The sequence below is a fragment of the Centroberyx affinis genome, unplaced genomic scaffold (genome assembly GCF_046629955.1).
Source record: "Centroberyx affinis isolate AG114_WGS23_722 - 3 ecotype Tasmania unplaced genomic scaffold, CSIRO-AGI_Caff_v1 ptg007140l_1, whole genome shotgun sequence".
NCBI classification, from domain to species: domain Eukaryota; kingdom Metazoa; phylum Chordata; class Actinopteri; order Beryciformes; family Berycidae; genus Centroberyx; species Centroberyx affinis.
Window position 1 is genome coordinate 77793 of NW_027283618.1, and position 16684 is coordinate 94476.

The following is a 16684-nucleotide window of genomic DNA, read 5'->3' on the forward strand; positions in this document are numbered from 1 at the left end:
TTCTCTGCCTCAAGGCAAAAACACGGAAAAGAATAATATATATTTGCAAAAACGTGGTTTATTTTTCTGTTAAAAAAAAACACATTTTCAAGTGTATCCAACTAAAACATTCCACTGGTCCATGAGTCGATTAAAGACACTTCAGAAGTAGAATTCTACATAATCTTTTGAACACACAGACAACTCGTTCACACATAAATAAAAAGTCATTTTTGTTAAGTTAGGTAGTTTTGATCTGAATGCTATTAAAATAATAGTAAAAAGTTTTCACATCTACAGTAAAAAAGCTGCACTGGTGGGATCACTGCCACGGTGTTCGCCTGCCAAGGACACGGTTGGTGATTCTCTGAAATACAAAGGAAAACGGTGCGTTCACTGCTACGATTCACACAAAGTATTGCAGAAATATGCTTATTTTCCTCTGAGGGTTAAGATCGGGGTAAGAAGTTCACTCCAGCCACCAACCAAATATTTTCAGTGTATCTTCAGTGTTTCAGTGCTAAATTTGTCTACTTTACCCTTTTGTAGATAAGTAGCTTTTACTCTGAGCTTGTTTTCTGTTCTAAAAATCAATTTGTCTTGTGAATTTTGGAATCCACTGTTGCTTGTGGATGAAAAAAAAAAAAAAATTGTGCTGGTTCTACCTTATTGTAGAGTTGTGCGTTGAGCCGGTAGGAGTGATACTCTGCTTTTCTTCGTTCCTCCTCTTTCCTTCTTTGCACCTCAGGCAGATTCTCATAAATCCTGGAGGAGGAGACAGTGATTAGAGAAAGACTTGATGGAAAACAAGCATAATGGTTTTTTTTATTCCAGACCTTTTCTGTAATATCTGTGTTCCACAGAGGTCTCACATCTCAGTTGTGCAGATTTATCTTTTACCGTAATCGACAGCTGATGTCTTTCATGAAGGGCACAGTCATAGTACTGAAGTACAGTAAAATAATTTTGTTCCTCAAATCAAGTCCAATGAGCAACACAACTGGGATAATCACTTTTACCAAAATCGTACAGCCAAATGTGTCAAATCACGTAGAAAATGCTGAGTTACTTGGGCCTAACCATTAATAATGCATTGTTAAATGTTATAAATAAATGAACAAACAATACACTGGTATTGAATCCTCTTGATCATTATTTAGAAATGTAACAACTAAAAATAATAGCATCTAAAGGTTTATGTAGCCAACAATAATATGCCTTGTAATGAGCCATTTTCCTTAAAATAAATTATTAGATGTTATTGAATCAAAATAAATCAAATACAGAATCTGTAATGAAAGTAATGATTTTATTTTGTAGAGGATCAAGTCTGTCCTCTGTGCAGCCTAACAGTTTTCTCCAGACAAGTAATCTGAATGGTCATATGGGCTTTTAACCTGTTTCAACACGAGCTTATAAAGCACAATTTAACATAACTACTAACTAACTAGTTCTAGAGATAACCATTTCTTGAACTTGTTTGGATTATTTTTATGCATGCAGACTAGGTATTATTGCCATGTTATCTTAACATAGTATAATGAGTTGCTCCTAATTTTTGATTAAAAAATTATCCCCAAAATGGCAAAACACAAGCTTACTGTTTGGACCTCTGGATCATCTCCTTTCTGGGGACGGCCCTCCTCATCTGAGTGGTGCCTTGACAGAGAAAAAACAAGGTGTAAATCAGTCCAGTTACTACAACAGAACATCTAAATACTAATAGTACACAGCTTCTAAAACCTTTACTCTACTGAGCATCAAAAACACTAGGGTTAAGGGCTCCATGTACTAAAAAAGTAGGCACTCGTGATTCTGTAAGGCGCTGTGAGTAAAAGCATAGACCAAACAGTGTATGTTACTGTTGTATCATTGTAGCTTGTGCGTCTTTGAAAGAAAGCCAGCAGAGTAAAGCCTCAACTTCATAAAGAGACAAATCAGCACTTTCCCTCCTGGTGTTCGGTGTTTCGTACCTGCAGGCCTCGGCAGCCTCCCCGGCCTCCCCGGCCGGTCAAAGAGCTCCTCTCTCTCTCTTCTGAAGTCGGCCTGCAGCTTCCTCTCCTCCGCCTGCAGAGCCAAGCGCCTCGTCCTCTTCCTGGACTGGGAGATGAACTCCGGACGACGCATCTCCAGAGCCTCCTACAGCAGGGAGGGGGAGCGTTAAGAGGGACATCAGAGGATTTTAGAAGGGCTCTAGTTACGGTTTGTCACTTTTTTGGCAGGCCCTATGCTCAATAAACACATTATCATCATCGTAAGACTTGCAAAAAACGGTGACAAATCATATAAAATCATACTGCTTGCATCTTACCAATTGTGGTTTAAGTTTTTTTTTTAAGTTTTTAACAAAGTCCCATTCATTTTCCAGACCTTTTTATCTTGGCTTGATGCAAAGCTTTAAATCCAGCTAACTGACTGGGCAAAATTATGAAATTATTCTTTGTAACAACAAATAACCCAGTATGTGAAATGTGGCTCAACAGCAACAAAGTGGGTCTACAGCTATATAAAATGTGTAGTAATATTTATATCAGGACTGATCCACAATATTTTCCTTACTTTTCTTAACATTTTTGTACAATACCCAAACCAAAGAACTGGAAATATTCAAATTCATCATCTATATTTTTCAAGACTTCCCAGACCTGTGTAGGAACCTTGAAATTACATAGCAGAAATGAAAAAGGCAGCATGGCGTAACGGAAGAACAAACGGAAGGAGACCGATCCATGGTCCTCTCCTCAATTTCATCTTGGGGAACAAAACGAATGCAGTCTAACTGTACAATACACTATTTTGAAACTGTGGAACTGGTATATAATGTATATTTTGTTTAAGACAACAATACAAACCAACCTGGAGCGAGATGCGGACCAGACCAGAGGAGGCAGGTTTGTTTCTAGGCTCTGGATCAGATTCAACATGTATGACGCCAAGCTGCCTGTGTCTGTCCTCCTGGACTTGTCTCTGTCTGAGCGGTTCTCTCCAGGGATTGGTTCTGCTGTAGGGCTCAAACCAGGCAGCACTGGGCCTCCAGGCCGGCTCCTCCTCTTCCTCCTCCGGCTGGTTCTCCTTCCTCGCCTCCGCTCTCAGGTCCTCAGCAGAGACGAACCACGAAACACCTAGAAGGAAACAGGGTGGGAAATGAACACCAGTCACCAGCTAAATTCTGGAAACTATTTGGTTCCATTTAGGTAGGGGATATACACTTTACTAATCAAATTCCATGAATTTATAGGAGTATTGTGGGACATACAGCACTATTTGTGAGTTACTGTTTGGTTGATTAGCTGCTTTGAATGCCCCAGGTCTTGTTTCATCACTTGGAACACACAATCAGGAAATGTGTTATTTGGGCTGTTATTTTTCATAGGTACCAAGATGTACTAGGAGCCAAGCTTGACGGTTAACACTTGACCAAATGAACAAAAGATTAAGAACAACATTACATAAAAATCAAAAATGTTTAGGGCAGGAATCACTTTCAATAACTTTCCAAGCCTAGAATAAATTATTTTTAAATTGTGTGACTGATCTAGGTTTTCCATCACTGTGGGAAGCCTGGGTGTAGGTTAAAACAAACACTTTGATAGTTTTGTAATGTGTCATACCTTGAGGATAGCTTTTGGGCTGGCTTCTCTTGCTCTTCCTCTGCTTTAGGAACCCCTGTGTTTTGGAGGGAGTCCTCTGCCCTCCTCTTCCTCTCTCTACGCTGGAAGAAGACGATGAGAGCTGCCTAGGAGCTCTGGCTTCACCGGGGGAGGGGAACGTGGTCCCAACGTCCCTGGTGTGGCGTCGAGTCCCGTTACTAACAATCTCCAGGTCACCTGTGGAAAGATAAAACCATTAGTGTAAAGAATATTCTTCCAGCTCAACAAACTAAACCTTGTGGTGAGGCTGAGCAAGGAGGGATTTGATCCATTGTTTCTGGTAACTGTATTCTATTCAGAATGAGATTTACAACTAATTACTGCTTAGTACACTATGTGAATGCAAAAAGTGGCTTCACTGACCTGTCTGGATGCCTTTGCTGACCAGTTTTACAGCCTTCTTAGCTGCCAGAGTCTGGGAGGGGCCGCGGCGTGAGGGGAGGGTGTAAGTGCTGGTTGATGATGCAGAATCAGCAGCAACCTGCAGACCAAAAGCATCAATAGGTTATACCTGTGTTCAATGTCCATAATGAACAGTAAATATATTTGTAGAATATGTACAGCCTACTGTATTGCATGTGAGATCGGGCTGTCCCTGTACTGTGTGTTTGTTCTGTGAAAGTTCATTAGGTGTCAATATGACTCTGCACCAATGCCACCAAGAGAGATTTCTGGGCTTTTATTCAGGGTTCAAAGACCTTCAAGATCTTCTTTGTTGAAATTCAAAACTGTCTTTTTTTTTATTAAATCCACGCAAACATTAAAGGGTTGTCAAGGCCCATGGGAACTCTGTTTATGGCACTTAGCAAATAAAGATGATTCTACTTCTGATGTGCAACAGAAACTTGTGTAATTAAAAACAGCTCTATTTCAGAACAGGAAAGTGTACAATACTCTGCAGAGAGACGTACTATGGAGTCGTCTGTGGTGTCTGACGGCGTGACGATGTGAGGCGGCTCTTTGCTTCTCCCTCTTCCTCTCCTCTGCTCCCTGCCTTCTCTCTGCTTGTCGATGGTGCTGTAGAGTTTACTGAGGCTGGAGCCCGTCTTCAGGTGCCGCACCCTGTGGGCGCCGAACGCCCGGACCAGACGGGCCGTATCTATCGTGGACATGGAACTAGACATGGTGGACAAGGTCTCCGACTCGTCTCTCTCTGCGGGACAGAGGTGCTGGCTGTGGGACAGGCTGGAGCTGAGGGAGACGGGGCTGTCCTCCTCTGTGGGGTTCGGGGTTTCCTCTTCCTGCAGCTCCTGCGGCCAGGCCTGGCGAGGAAGGGAAGGTTTACCGTCAACCTTTCTTCCCCCTCTTGCTTTCCTGTCAGCTCGCCCTCTTATTTCTCCGGCCTCACCACGTACGCTCCTCTCCACCTCTTCAATGTTCACTTTTCTTTCTCTCCTCTTCAGCACAGCAGCCTCTTCCCTCCTTCTAAGCTCTTGTTCTGCGTCGTAACGACGCCGATACGCCTCGTCCTCCAGTTCTGACAAGCTAGTAGCCCCCGTTGTGCTGTGAATGAGACGGGACAGGCGCTCTAGCCGCTCCAGCAGCGACGCCTCTCTCTCACTGGTGGGACGGGACTCCTCCAGGCTCCACCTCTCGCTGAACCTGCGCCACAGTTGGTCCAGAGTGATGCCGCTCTGCCGGGAGGCGGGATGAAGGAGTTCAGGGTCCTGCCTCCCTCGCTCTCGCTCCATTCGTGCCTGAGGGACAGAGGTCTGGTCCAGGTGGGTGTTGGGGTGACGGCTGTAGTGCATCTCCGTATGAACCGGTCGAAACGCCTCGCCGCTCGCCTCTGATTGGTTGTAGCTGAGGAACTGGACCGGGCTGGTCCCCTGGTCTCTTCTGGAGCGAGAAGGACCTTGGTTGCTTGATAAAGGCAGCCTGGTTAAGGCAGCTGACACCTGAGAAGACGGTTGTGGAGCCTGACTTGCACTTATTTGCGAGCTTCCACCTGCTGCCACAGACACATCTATAAGGAAAGAGAAAAAAAATGTGTAAACAGTGTGAATTAGGATAAGATAGACTTCATTTCCCTAAAGAATATGTCTTGGACACATGTGATGCTTCAGAAAAAAAGATACACACTATAAACTCAATAACAGCATACTATAATTGCCCATTTTCCATCATGCATGCATTTATCATACAACTTAAATACATGTCTAAAATTCAATTTTAGACTTTTGAAGAAACAGAGTAATTATGTATGTATACTGCTCATGTGCTATAAGAAACTCCAGATCCTCTTCAGCTCACCTCTGTGTTCAGGTGTTTGCATCTTGAAGCTGGCCGTCTTCAGCCTCTTGCTGTAGATGCCCTCTGTGTGTTTGATGGTGACTCCGCGGTCCAGCCCCGGGTCCTGCTTCCCCAGGACCTCACTGCTGAAGAGCGGGGGAACAGCGTCGTCCGAGCCTGGGGAGTAAATACCAGCAGCATGTTACCCCATAATGAGTACTACTCAGACAGAGCTAGACCAAAACTATCCTCACTGCAAAGATAATAAATAATACTGCTGGAAAAGTGCCCAAAATCCTTAATTTTCAGCCAGAAAGGAACAGAAAATGGTCAGAGACATGGAGATAAAGTCCTCTCTCTCTCACTCTCCCTCTCTCTGCTGGGGCCCCAACTCTGCCTTTGTCTCACTCCACCCCTGAACATGAATAATTAATGCACTGCTCGGTGCACGTTACAATAGACCAGCTGCTACCCAAACAGGCACAGGGGAGATGAGAGCAGAGTCTCTTCATTCATTAAGGATTCAGTTCGCTACTCTATTCTCTGGACCTGATGACTATATTATACTAATGAATCTCCAAGAAATCCAGAGTCATTTCCTTGATAAATTCCTTAATTCTTAATTTGTTGAAATATCTGGATGGCAACTATTTTTTTAAATTTTTTTTACAATTTGTTGCATTTAATGAGTCAGTTGCCACAGGATGAGGCCTGCAAGAGCTGTCTGTAGAATTGTTTTTCCAGGGCGATTTTAAATACATTTTTTAAAACACATGCAACGTTTTGACATTTATTGACTGCCTTCTGTAGCTATGAACCTTGCATTCCTTACTCTTGATTGCTTATAATGCTGTCAATCAATCAATCAATCAATCAACTGTAATTGCAGGCCATCATCCACCCTGACACGGGGGGAGAAGATCCTCATGCCCTTTCGCATGTCAGGTACAGTGGCTTGGTGTGGACGGGGTTGCCCATCTAGGAATTTAAACTTATTCTACTGTTTCCCTCATTGTAAGTCTCTCTGGATGAGAGTGTCAGCTAAACGGCTAAAATGTAAAATGTCATCAAGCTGCATGAGTTTGTGTGTGTGACAGTCGTACCTGGGTGGGAGCTCTCCATGGTGGTGTCGGAGCGGTTAGTAGAGGAGACGTCAGCTTCAGTCTGAGGGACGTAGAAGAGCTCCTCACTGCCGTGGGGTTTGTAAGGCAACAGGACAGGCACTGCTGCAGGAGGGAGAGGGAGAGGGAACATAAAAACACAGACATTTAGAATAAAAACACTTTGACACTCATTTTCCATTATCCAATTTGGTGAAGAAAGCAGAATTTCAGAATATGTAGTCTGACTCAAAAGATATGAGAATGGCAAATACTATTTCTGCTCCAGAGCTGGTGTACGATCAACTTTTTTTTCTCTGTTCCCTTTGCCACACTCACAACTTGGCCCTCGCATTTTGACCAATCATCACATCATCATCACAATATTTTTGACTCAATACCTCCATATCGATAATGTGACGATATTTTAGAGATGACTACTGGTGCTTTCAGAAGATATTTACACATGAGAACATTTTGAGAAACGAGCATTACTAGGCTAATGTGGATATGAACGCGAAGCAGGTAGAGGCATTCATTGTTCATTTCACTCTAGAACAATCAAATAAGTTCAGAAAACTGTATAACTGTAAAAGATAACTGTAATACAGCCCATAAGACCAGGAAAAGACAGCATTTAAGTTGTATCACAATATCACGATTACCAAAATCCCAGAGGATCTCTAACCTGATATCACGATATTGATATTATATCGATATATCACCCAGCTTTTAAATGCTTTTCATAAAGGTGCCTACCTGGTGTTTGCATGGCTGAAGACCTCGGTGAAGCTGCAATATGCTTGCGATATGGAGCGAAGGATTGTGGGGATGTTGAGGTCATCCTTCGCTGAGGCACGATGGTTTTGAACAACGCGGAGGTGTCGGCTCTTTCCGGCCCTCGCGCTCTTATTGGCTCGTACGACCCGGGCGGACTGGACAAACCGAGACCTTCGTCCGGGCTGCTGGTAGGCGAAGAGGAGTGTCTGAGGGGGACGAACTCTTTAGGCCACAGCCGTGAAACAGCGGCGGCGTGGCTGGACTGCGTACCGGGGGCCAGGCTGTGATCGGGCTCTTTAGGGGACAAGGTGAGGTGGAGGTGCGAGATGTGACCCGTCCTGGTTGGGGAATCGACGGTGGACAAGCCTGCAGAAAGAGAGCTGTACTGGTTGGATAACAGCGGCTGTTCAGTTCCCTCGTCTCTCTTGAAGGCTGTGTCAGCATCCTGCAGATCTCTCCTCCATGATACTTGTGTGTTTTTATCCTGGACGTTGACATCCTCTCTATCTAGACCCTGTGATGATGGAGGAGGCTTGTCATACTGGCCTCCTACTGCATCCTGTCTCCCCTGATTCCCTGGTACAGATTGGGAATCCAACAGGTTTATGTCTCTGTTGTAGAGACTGTTCAGTTCAGACATTGATACTGTCTCTCTGGGTGTTCCCTGTGTTGAAGCAGCGCTATCCTCCTCATCCAGGGTGGAGGGAAGCTGCCTGTTGGCTACATGGTGTTCGCCTGCCGCTGTGGAGAGCTGGTTCAGATGGAGCGGCTCCGGGGCCGGGCTGAGGGGAGGAGCAGGGGAAGAGGAGGGAGAGGGGGAGGTGGAGCGCCTGCAGGTGGAGATGGTGATGGAGGTGAGGGCCGGAGGGTTTGACCTGGGGAGGGTTACCCCTTCTCTGGCGGCGATCTCCTGCACCCGAGCCTCCAGGTCCTGGCGGAGGGGGTGGTGAGGCCGAGCAGTGGAGTCAAAGAGGGTAGTGTCGAGGCGCTGCTGCTGCTGGTGGGACGGCCCGTCCTCAGCAGCCTGGAGTGCGGTGAACGTCTCCGCCGGCTGGAGGGGTGCCTGCCCCCCCGGGCCTCCAACGCTGGACACCGCACTGCTCTCTGTGTCTGTGCTGCCCTGGCTCTGGAAGGAGAAGCAGAAAACAACAAGGTCTGTGAGGCCAGGTAAGGTTCCCCGTGAATTCATACATCCGACACAGCAAGCAAATCGCTACGACTGCTGCAGAAAATGTCAAATTAAAATAACAGTATAATATAGCTGGAAGTGTGCCCTGATGTTTAGAATTAACATTTTTTCATGATTAAGTATCCAAATTAATCTGTACATTTAAGAAACATTTTAGCACTGCAACCTGCACTGGAACCACAACTGGTACCAATTTTAATTCTATTTGTCCAACAGTCTGACATGCATGTATAAAATAATACAAAAAACAAACCTCAACCTCAGTTTTTTATCTTAATAACATGCTTCCTATAAAATGGACTTTAAAAAACCTCGACACACCATGCCTCTCTGCGACACACCAGTTACCTTAAGCACGACACCTGTACAGTCCAGAGATTGCAAAATAACAAAAACAAAACAATTTAGATGATTTAAAAAGTGTGTGTGACAAAAATAAAGATTAAACTTAGATTGTTAATGGTGCTTTGTTCCTTGTACAACAAGTATGTTAAGTAAAGTGTGATACAAATAAAGCTTTTATGATTATTATTGAATGATAAGTGAGGTGTAGTGATGATAAACCACTTCACTGAGTTTCATGTTCACATAATGAGCTCTTCATACCTTTATGGGGTTTTTGAATAGCAGCTCTCTCTTGATCTCTTCAATCCGCTTCCTGTCCTCTATGTCCAGCTCCAGAGGCTCACACTGCTGCCCCGACACCTTCAGCTTAATCCACTCTGCAACATCAAAAAATATGATATCATAACAGAACATTACATGAAGCTATATAGCAATATAGCATATTTGAAGGTATACTGACATAAATCCTTTCAAAAGGTATGTGTTTTCATGACACTGTCGTCAACAATATATTTTTATTTTGTGTAGATTTTTTTGTTTTTATAATGTCTATGTTACTAATAAAAACAGGGCAAGTTAACTTTGATTGTTTTTATGGTTTCTTCTTTTAAACAGCTATTTTGGATGCTTGATGAAGACTGAAGGGCAGCCCACTCTCCTTAACAGGGGAAATTTACTTTACTGAAACAGTAGGTGAACTCAAAATGAACTTTGTCTCACCTGCCAAAGGGTGGTAAACTAAATAAATTACCTGCCTGAATATTATTTTTTATAATACGTCACCCTACCTGTTTTCAATGCTATTTTGTGTATAGAATCAGGTGCTGTGTGAAACATTCAATAAAGAGGCAAGAGCCGTTTTAGAGTTTTAATTTAACACTTGCTCGCTCACTTAGACAATTGATCTTTTTTTTTGTCTTTGTCTTGTTGATGTTAGGCTAGTTAACCATCCAGGCAGCAGAGAAACAGGAGGAAAAGTTTGCAGCAATGTAAACACTTCTGCTTTGTGTAGATACAGCATAACAGGCAGCCAATCAACAGCCTGTTGAGTGTACGGTGGCCAGCAAGGACAAAGTCTGAGAACAGGCAAAGACCAAAGGCTGTATATTACTTAAGGACTTACCAGCCAGTGCAGCGGGGAATCTTTATTTATGTATCCACCAAAGACTAATTTTACTGCCATCTAGCACTCAGCAGGTGTTAATTTTAGACCCTGCCTGTATGTGAACCTTCTTACCTCTGGCTCTGCTCTCCTCCTGGTCAACAGTGCTGGGTGTACTGGACACCATGGTGGCTGGAGACTCGCTCTGCAGTAACTTGGCCACTCTGGCTGCCAGGGAGCTTTCACTGCTCCCATCACTCATCACTTCCTGTTCAGGGTCGCTGAGGATGGGAGAGGAGAAGCTGCTCTCTACAGGACCTTCCTGTGTGCTCTCTACCTCCTCCTCCTCCTCCTCCTCCTGCTCCTCCGCTGAGACGCCCCCTGTCTCTGTAGGACTGGAGGCAGGTTGTGGTTTGCTTACAGCTGGTGGAGGTTTGGTGACTGGCGGCTGTGCTGGGCCCGTGTTGTCGGGGGGTGCGGCGCTGCAGCCCTCAGGCTCCGCCCGCCGGGCCGATTTGGAAAGGAGGGACGACGCTGCACCTCCACTCACCGCACCATTCTGTGGCCTGATGTATGTATTTGCGGCAGGTGCAGTGCTGAGGGCTTGTGTGGATGGATAATCCAGTTGCCCAGATGATATCATGCTCTCCCCACCAATAGAGCTTTCTCTCAGTCTGTCTGAAGTCAGCATGGAGTCGGAGGAGGACCTGGCCCACAGCAAGGAGGACTGAGTTCTGGAGAGACCAGCAGTAGATGAGGAGGTGAAGGAGGAGTCCTGGAATCTGCCGGTTTTCTTCCTCAGTGAGAGGAATATGTCGTCGTCAGAGTGCAGATGGGACACTGCAGGGGAGAGTGAGGAGGCCATTGAGGACCCACCGGATACAATGTTGTCCGCCCGGTCCAGCAATTTACGGATCTCCTGCAAGGCCTTGTTGCCAATAGAGGAATCTGCAGTTTGCTCCATACTATGGCTTGTTTGCAAGGGTGACTCCAAGTCTCTTTCCCTGCACCTAGCCTCCGTAATTAACGAGCTGTCAGACGCAAACTTGTCTCCAAGCTGGATGGTATTCTGGCTGCTAGAAGGTGCAGGGAGACGGGAGGCTTCTTGGGCCTGAGAGCTGGGTGCCGCTCTCCAGCCGCTCTGGCTGGCTGCTGTATCTGACGAAGGAGAAGCCCTGGTCTGTTCTGGGAAGGACACTGCGGGACACAGACTGTCCACGCTCAGCGGTATGGACATACTGGAGTCCACTGACAACAGGCTGGACCTGGAAAACTCTCCTTTATGGGGACTACCACCTGCAAAAACAGGAAAGGAAAAAGGAAATTGCGCTTTTGAGTTGTATAGCAATGTACCGTACCACGAAGGGCTACTGGGAGATAATACAGGCAGAAAGACAGAAAACACACACAACAATCAAAATGACAAAAATTATGCTTACTAGAAATTTGTGCATAAAGTGGGCAAAAATCCTTTTTTTTCCCTCATGTGTTTTTAATGGTAAATTGTCCTGATATCCTGTGCTCCATCTCAGAAAGTCCATCTCTCAGTGAGGTTGAGGTGCGGTGCTGCAGACCCGTTTACAAGGTAACGTGTATACAAAGTTCAGCCAGCTCATCTTTACCACCGATCAGCATGCCGCCACTATGGTGATAAAATCTGTTTGACTGCAATCATATTTCATTACTACTTTGGCATTTTTATTGACAATTCCTCAAACACTGTGTAAACGGTAACTGTTGTTGGGAAGTTGACTAGCGCTGCCATCAATGTGATGCACACTCTCGAATAACTGCCACAGTGCCACCCACACGGCACTTCTTATTAGAGCAATGTGTCATGAACTGAGATTTGATTTCCTTTTCAACCTTAGCGTAGAGCGTGGAGTATAAAATGCTGTCACTTTTAGTATCCTCTATATTTTAGGCATATTGAATGATGAACTTCAAGTAATTCTAGATGTTTAGCATTCTGATACTCTTCAAGTATCATTATAGCAAGTATAGTTACCTTCGGAGGGTTGAGTGCTCTTGGTCGGGGTTCCTACTGATCCCTTAATCGTACAGAGATCAGTGGGAGAGAACTCAGGCTCTCTGATGGGGCCTCTGGGTGCAAAAGGAGTCAGGATTGTTGAGGGAGACTGGTCAATACCCAGGTTATGGAGATACAACTGCAAGAAAAACAAACACACAGCGTATCAGCATCAGGCACACATGTCTAAATTAAGAAACTACCAAATAACTAGGGCTGTACGATTATGGATGAAATGATAATCCTAATCCTGATGAGCTGAGCAACGTAATTATTTTACTGCACTTTTTAGAATTTCATATCAACAGCTTGACTCTTTCCAACTACATCGGGCATGCTTAATAAAATGAATTGTTTCAATATTGCCAGCATGTAAATATTGTGCAATTCATTAGTTGTGGAACCTGCAAATGAAATGTATGATTATACATGATAAAAATGTGCAGCCCTACAAAGAAACTACAAACTCCAACATTTTTTTTCAGTAAATTACCGGAATTCTCTCTTCGATGTTCAGCTCTCGCGGCCTGGGCAGAGGCTGTGGGGTTGATGGTTTGGAGTTCCAGTACGGAGCGTAGTTATCAACCTCCAGGCTGATGACAGAAGAGGCTCCAACAGAAACTCCCAAATTCTGCCCGCTGTTGTAACTGTCTTGGGAGTTCGAGAGCGTCACGTCACTGAACCGACCGAGGCTCACGAGAGACGAGGGCTGAACCGCGGTGCTCGGCTGCTGGAGGACGTCTTCCTGCGTCTGACTCCTCTCTAGTTCTGCCAGTCTCTCTGTCCGTTGAGCTTGCTGGATTGATGTGACAACCGTGCTGAGAGAGGAGTGGGACCGCGACCCGCCAAGGGCAGAAGCAGAGGGCCACGTTGCAGACCCGGTGTCATCTTTGTCATGGGGAGCACTGCCCACCGCCTCCCCTCTTCTGGGGGAGGAAGAACCAGAGCGAGCCGTGGAGGAGGAGCTCTGTGTAACATTCTGGTTGGTAGCGCTTGAAACAGGAGGCTGTTGTAAACTGTTTCTCTGCTGAGTCAAGATGCGATTCAGGGAGTCAGATACTGCGTCATAGGCTTTCTTTTTAGGGGAGATGCCAGAAAAGCCTTGCAGAGCCAAGCTGTCAAAAAGCGAGACCGTGCCTGAGCTCTGATTCGCCCTCCAAGCATCTACTTTCTGCATATAGTTGAGACATGGAAGAGCCTGGACTTTTCCAGAGGTGGGTTCCTCTTGGTGTGGCATTGCTGTGCCAGGATGATGGGGATCTAGGTCAGTCGCCTCAAAATCAGCCACAGCAACAGCTGGCTGTGGGGAGATTCTTGTGCTTGACTGATGTGAGTCCTCCATGTTGGACTCTATGTCAGAAAGTGGCGCTAGTGGAGTCTTGACACTGGATTTGGGTGGTGCATGAAAAACCCCTGGAGTGGACTGAGACTGTGGGAGAAAGCCCAGGTAGGATCCATCAATCCCTGTTTGATTCCCTGAGGACCAGAGGTCTCTCTCTCTGTGACTGCGTTCCACACTATAACCTGCTGAAAACCGTGGCTCTGTCCCAGGCATGCCAGCCAGGTTTGTCCTGGTCACACTTGGCTTCCCTTTGGATACCTCAGTGGGATTCGGTGCAAGAGACTTGTAATCCGGTGTAGGACCTCCCTGCTGTGGGGCTTTAGAACCAGCTTCACAACTGCTCCTCCCTACCTCAGACAGCAGCTCTCTGTGCAACGCTTCACTGCTGTCGTCGGGTTGGGTGTTCCGGGAACCGAAGGTGATGTTAAAGACATCAGATGACCGTGGATGTGATTTGTCTGGGTGTGAATCTCTTTGAGGTTGCTGCGTCTGCTGCTGGGAAAGAGAAGCTTCACCTGGAGGACCTTCTCTTTTCCCTGTGCTTTGGTCGATCTCTGGTTTGGAAGATGCTGCCCTCCTCAGGGACGTCTCTGAGGCAGAGGAAACAGCGCTACTACTGCCGCTTGGCATGCCAACATCTTTCTGTAGGAGCTCCAGCAGATGCCGGGCAGAAATGTCCTCGCTCAGAAAGAACGTGCCATCTTCAGCCTCTCCCACCGGCTTGTCTAGCGTTTGTCCAGCTCTCTCTTTGTTACCTGTCCCGACCTGCCTGTCATCACCAGTGGCAACCACTGGAGAATGAGCCTCTCTCCGTCTGCCCTCGTTCCCTGGTGATATACTGTGCTGGGAGAGAGAGCAGCAGCTGCTTGCTCCGTCTTCAGACAGGACAGTCGCCTGGGCCAGAGGGTGCTGGGACAGCGAGCCATGGGAGGTGCGGTCCTGAGGCGGAAGGTGGAACCTCTCAGATGCAACAGAAATGTCTGGGGATGCTCTTTAAAGGAAAAAAGAAATGTATCAATTTAGAACGTTGAAATTACATAGTACACACAACCATTTCTTTGTATTGATACTATGTCAGGTTCACTCACCACAGGTTAAGTTACTCTACTAAATAGTTAATAGTGATACAGTCATCTGTTCTTAGTTGCCATGATTTACTTACCTTAAAGGGGCAAATTCCAGGTCACTTTGTTGGAAAAGAGAATATTCTGTGAAGTTGTGTTGCACTGCAGAGTTTGACGGCAACAGAGAAAGGGCCGGTGACAGGTGACTATCCTGAAAATCTGATGATGCAGAAAATGCAAAAGGTAATGAATGGGCATTGCATTGCATTCTTAAAACTTACAAAAAATGTATGGGTTTATACCTTCAGACATAAAAAATTGTTTTAGTGACAAACACATTTCTGGACAATATTGAAAACAGGACTAACGGTGAAGTTGCTGGACATACCTAGCTGCAAAGATGTTCCCCCCAGTTGTTGAAGTTCCCAGTCATCTGCTGTGAGCCTGGGGAGCCTCTGGTCCTTGCTGGTACCTTGATGACTTTCAGCTCCCAGAGGGTTTATGGAGGTTTGTCCAACAGATTGACTCACACCAACATCTGCTGGGAACTGAGTGGGTGACTTCGACCTCTGTGAATCAACAAAACAAAGTACTGTTACTGTCTTATAATTTAACGTTACTGTGTACATCCGTGGAAATATGGTCAAGTGACTGTCAGCTTGTTTGGGCGGTTTAAAACTCGCCTTCATGTTTAAGTGCCATTCCCGTTTCTCTGTTTGTATGGTGTCACGGTTAGGAGTCGGACTACCCGGTTACTACATTGCCGACGTCATCTTAGCTGTGAATTGACGTTACAGCGAGAAACACATGACAACCTACTGACACTTCTGCATCCATTTGGCTAACTTAAAGTTGCGTGGCCAGTCTTCTGTGCTGCCAACGTTATTATTAACTATCAAAGATATTTGGGGGGAGTATTTTTCTTCCTACATGTGGATAACGTTGGCGTTACGTTTAAAAGGAGCATGAGCGGCTTTGCTGAGAAATTAGCAGTTAGCAAAATTAGCCGATTAAGCTAGCAAAGCAGTTAGCTATTAGCTACACAGTGGCAGTTAGATTTAGCTGGCTGGGGTGTTAAATATACGGAAACGCACCGATGGACCGCACAGAATCGACATTGCTTTACCATTAGATTTCTCATTGTGTTCACGCCTGTCTTGGAGTACACATTACCTCTGGAGGTTCCATGTTGTTGTTGTCCGTCCGCCAGAGTGAGCGCGCTCCCTGCCTGCACCTCGTATCCAAGGAGCGTTGCTAGGAAATGTAGAAAACCCGGAAACTTGCGCGGGGGATTTGAAAAGCCATCGACAAAGATCGTCTATTTAACAGATGAGATGAGTCACTCAGTAGAAAAAAAAACAAAAAAAAACTTGACCCACTTTCTGGTCTGCAGATGTGGGCGTCAACCCTCACGCATGTGCTCAATATTGCCTCATTATCATATGGCTGCTCATAAAATTATGAATTTTAGCTCTGGATGTTAAAGTCGCAAGGAAAGGTCATTTCGATGATGCGTGCTTCTGTAATGTCACATATTTCCAGTTGAAAAAGGGTGTTGGGGGTGTAACGCAGGGAGGAAATTATAAATGCTCAAAAATATTTTTTTTGTGTAAAAAAAAAAATCTTCCTGAACAATCCCGAGTTGTCACAAATTTCAGATTATTCAAAATATGAAGTTCCAAGTTTTACATTTTTCCCCACCACGTCTCGCGTTTGTGGTACCCAGAAATAGGTCAGAGTGAGAGCTCTTTCCATCTCTCTCCTCTCAGATTTGAAAAATCTCTGAAAGTACAGCAGCAATGACACTGTTTTACAGGAACAGTACAAACCTTGTCTGTTTTTATGACGTTGAATACGTTAGTGTATTGTTTA

The 16684-nt window shown here is 45.4% G+C and overlaps 1 protein-coding gene across 1 annotated transcript; it reads right to left on the bottom strand.

The window, feature by feature from the left end:
• Positions 1-84: 84 nt before the first annotated feature.
• On the bottom strand, positions 85-16229 carry alms1 (ALMS1 centrosome and basal body associated protein). Its single transcript, XM_071513417.1, has 19 exons — positions 16226-16229; positions 15986-16066; positions 15201-15299; positions 14911-15031; positions 12900-14739; positions 12386-12545; positions 10513-11673; positions 9537-9652; positions 7721-8867; positions 6965-7087; positions 5883-6038; positions 4541-5595; positions 3993-4110; positions 3591-3806; positions 2836-3101; positions 1957-2118; positions 1581-1627; positions 645-744; positions 85-346 (listed from the first exon to the last, which is right to left on the bottom strand). The coding sequence occupies exons 1-19, from the start codon at positions 16227-16229 to the stop codon at positions 302-304; spliced, it is 7017 nt and encodes a 2338-aa protein (XP_071369518.1). The 3' UTR covers positions 85-301.
• Positions 16230-16684: the final 455 nt, after the last annotated feature.

Coding starts and splice junctions, on each gene's coding strand:
- alms1 (XM_071513417.1), bottom strand. Junction 12,546..12,899: donor ACATCGAAGAGAGAATTCCG/GTAATTTACTGA, acceptor TTTTTCTTGCAG/TTGTATCTCCATAACCTGGG. Junction 745..1,580: donor ATGATCCAGAGGTCCAAACA/GTAAGCTTGTGT, acceptor CTCCTCCTCCAG/GATTTATGAGAATCTGCCTG.